The sequence below is a fragment of the Austrofundulus limnaeus genome, unplaced genomic scaffold, assembly GCF_001266775.1.
Source record: "Austrofundulus limnaeus strain Quisiro unplaced genomic scaffold, Austrofundulus_limnaeus-1.0 Scaffold172, whole genome shotgun sequence".
Taxonomy (NCBI): Eukaryota; Metazoa; Chordata; class Actinopteri; order Cyprinodontiformes; family Rivulidae; genus Austrofundulus; species Austrofundulus limnaeus.
Genome location: NW_013952574.1, coordinates 992,746 through 995,766, shown reverse-complemented (window position 1 = coordinate 995,766; position 3,021 = coordinate 992,746). Strand labels below are relative to the sequence as shown.

Genomic DNA, 3,021 nt, shown 5'->3' with positions numbered 1-3,021 from the left:
GCAGCCCTCAAATAGATTTTCATTTTGGGGAAAAGGTTTGTGCAGCCTTGATACAGTATATGTATTTAAACTGAAACAGCTCGACTGGTGCATCCTAAATTTAACATAAATTAATTATTTTAATACGATATAGTCATTTCCGCATTTTTTTTGGGGGAGGTCACCTCCTAATAAATGTTGTTACAGAAAATCTAACTGCTAATTTTAAATCAGTACTTTTACTTTTAATACTTAAGTACAAAAAATATCAGATACTTTAAGACTTTTACTCAAGTAATATTCCTAAAGGAAACTTTAACTTTTACCAAAGTAATTTTTTGGTAAGATACTTGTACTTTTACTCAAGTATCACATTGTAGTACTTAATACAACACTGATTAATATTATATGGGGCGGCTGTGGTGGAGTGGTTAGGGAAGTTGTCCCGTAACCGATTGGTTGCCGGTTACATCCCCTGTTCCAGTTGTCTCAGTTGTTGTGTCCTTGGGCAAGACACTTCACCCACCTTGCCTACTGATGGTGGTCAGAGGGTCTGTTGGTGCCGGTGCTTGGCAGCCTCGCCTATGTCAGTGTGCCCCAGGGCAGCTGTGGCTACAGTGTAGCTTACCACCATCAGTGTGTGAATGGATGAATGGGTAATTGGGTGAAATGTAAATGTTTTGGGGTCCATATGGACTTGATAAGGTGCTTTATAACAATTTACCATTGAAACCATCTTTATTCCCTGACAGTAACACATCTGACTCCTCCTAATTTGACTACAAAATTGTTGTCTGGTTGATTAAAAATAATTAGGTGAGGTCTCTAAGTGGCTTTAATTACTAACAGTTTMCACTTGGATTACTATCCATGACAGCGTCTTCAGCAGACCCAGCTGAAACACATTAAATCTGACAACACCTCTGTGGAAATAACTCACTGATCTATCTTAGGTGAGTTTAATTTATAATTTTTAGTTTTGTTAAATTCTATACATTATGATGTAACACAATATTTGAGTCTTACTACTATCTTAAAAATTGTCCTTGTTTAAAATCAAGAAAACACAATGCTCTACTTTTAAACTCAAGCCTCCAAGCTGATTTTGTACATGCTATTTTTTAACTGTAGAACTACACAGGCTTGTGTAAAAATGTCAACCTGCACAATACAACCTGTATGAAGAATAACTTCAGCATATCCATAGAACCACCCATCCAAAAGGATTTTATCTGTCCATTCACTCTGTTCTTTTATTCATCATTCTATTTCTTTTCCTAGAAGGGGAGCGCTGTTGGTTAAGGTCTAAACTCTCTGAAGGGAATGGAGAGATTTCAGGTGTCAAGGGAGAGAGAGAGAGAGAGAAAGAGAGTGGAAGAGTCAGGGAGGGACGTGAATAATAGATCAGACAGGGGGGAAGAGAAAGTGAAACGAGTCAGGAGAGAATGAGGAGGTATTAAAGGTAGGAATAATCGAGCAGTGAACGAGAGAAGGAGAAACAGATATGAAAGGAGGGATCAAAACAGACAGAAAGTCAGAGAGAAAAAGCCAAAGTGAATCATATGATTGGGAAAGATGAAAGAACGATGGCTAATTTTCTTTGAAGGGCATTCGAGTCATTGAAATGCTGCATCTGTCCATGCATCCAGTCATCCATCTGTCCRTCCATCCATCCATCCATCCTGTCATCCATCTGCTCCTTCCTCATTTTAAGTCTCTTTCTTGCCCCCAGCAGGGTCAGGAGTTGTTGCATAAGACCTGTGATTCATCTTTTATTGAGATGGGAAGCTTCTAAATATATGGCTACCTTTTTCTTTTCATTTTTTTTTTCCTGGAGTTAAAAAAACCTCATCAGTAATCCAGATAAAAATAAACATGGATGGACACAGCATGCAAAGAAAACAACAAATCAAATTATGCTGTAAGCACAYAGGACACAACCTCTGTTTTCACAAAAAGAAATCCAGAGTTACATTTTTTGTATCAAATCAACAGCTGAAAGATGTATTTTTAAGAAGCAGGATATTTCTCATGTACCTGATGACTCTTTAATTAACTGTTTGTAGTTAATGAGCTGAATACAACTCAGACTGATTAAGTAAAAAATAACAATAGTTTCTTTATTGTTCATTACAGCTAAGCAGACAAACATTTAAATTTAGTACTTTTTAATAAACAAAAGTTAAACATTTGATGTTTTTACAGCAATCTTGGTTCTGAAAATCAAAGTCCATTTGTCTTCTGTTCAAACTCATAGTATGACCTGGATAAATAGGAAACCACACTAATTTTAAAATACCTAAAACATTCTATATATTACTTGGGATTTCTTTTTTACATCTGCGAGTATTTGAGAAGTCTGTGATTAGCAACAAAACCAGATTTTTGTATAAGTTTTAACTTGTTTTGCTTAAAGACAGTTAACGTCTCAAAACCTAATGAATTTAATACCAAACATTTAAAAAAATCACAGATCTTTCTGCTGTCACATTTTTGTTTTCTGTCACGAATTGTTATATCACAATTTTTCCTTAGTCCGCAGAGCATATCATCTATATTTGAGCATAAAAAAAAACAATCATAAAAAGAGGAGGATGAGACGAGAGTGTTTTGTCTTACCTGAGCAGATCAATTTCATCAACATGAACCCCCTTCACTGTGTTTCCTCTGGGCACATCTCATCAGGCAGGAAGCCAATGTGAACTGCTCTCGGCCACAAAGCACTGCCGTTTACGTGACTACAACAGGGGGGAAGACAGAGAGAGAGAGAGAGAAAAGAGATAATCAGCATATTAAGGCAAAAAAAATGAGGTGCTGGCCTGAAGGCGGGAGTGGGGAAAGACAGCAGGCGGCTCGACAGCGAACCAGAGATATAAATGAAAGAAAGTGAGAAGAAGCTGTGTTGCTTCACACAGAGGGAAGGAAGCAGCTCAGACTGATGTGAGAGTCGCAACCTCCAAGACCAGCTGTTTATAAAACCCCGGGCAAAGTGTGTGTGTGTGTGTGTGTGTGTGTGTGTGCGTGCGTGCGTGTGTGTGTGTG

The 3,021-nt window shown here is 37.7% G+C and overlaps 1 protein-coding gene across 3 annotated transcripts in view; it reads right to left on the bottom strand.

The window, feature by feature from the left end:
• The window catches only part of bean1 (brain expressed, associated with NEDD4, 1), a 40,825-nt gene that overhangs the window by 29,749 nt on the left and 8,055 nt on the right, over positions 1-3,021 (bottom strand). For 2 of the 3 annotated variants that reach the window (XM_014017585.1, XM_014017584.1), the window contains exon 2: positions 2,599-2,717. In XM_014017585.1, the coding sequence (XP_013873039.1) occupies positions 2,599-2,623 (25 nt within the window). In that variant the 5' untranslated portion in view covers positions 2,624-2,717. Of the gene's footprint in view, positions 1-2,598; positions 2,761-3,021 lie in introns of those variants that run through there. The other variant, XM_014017586.1, reaches the window with a different exon arrangement.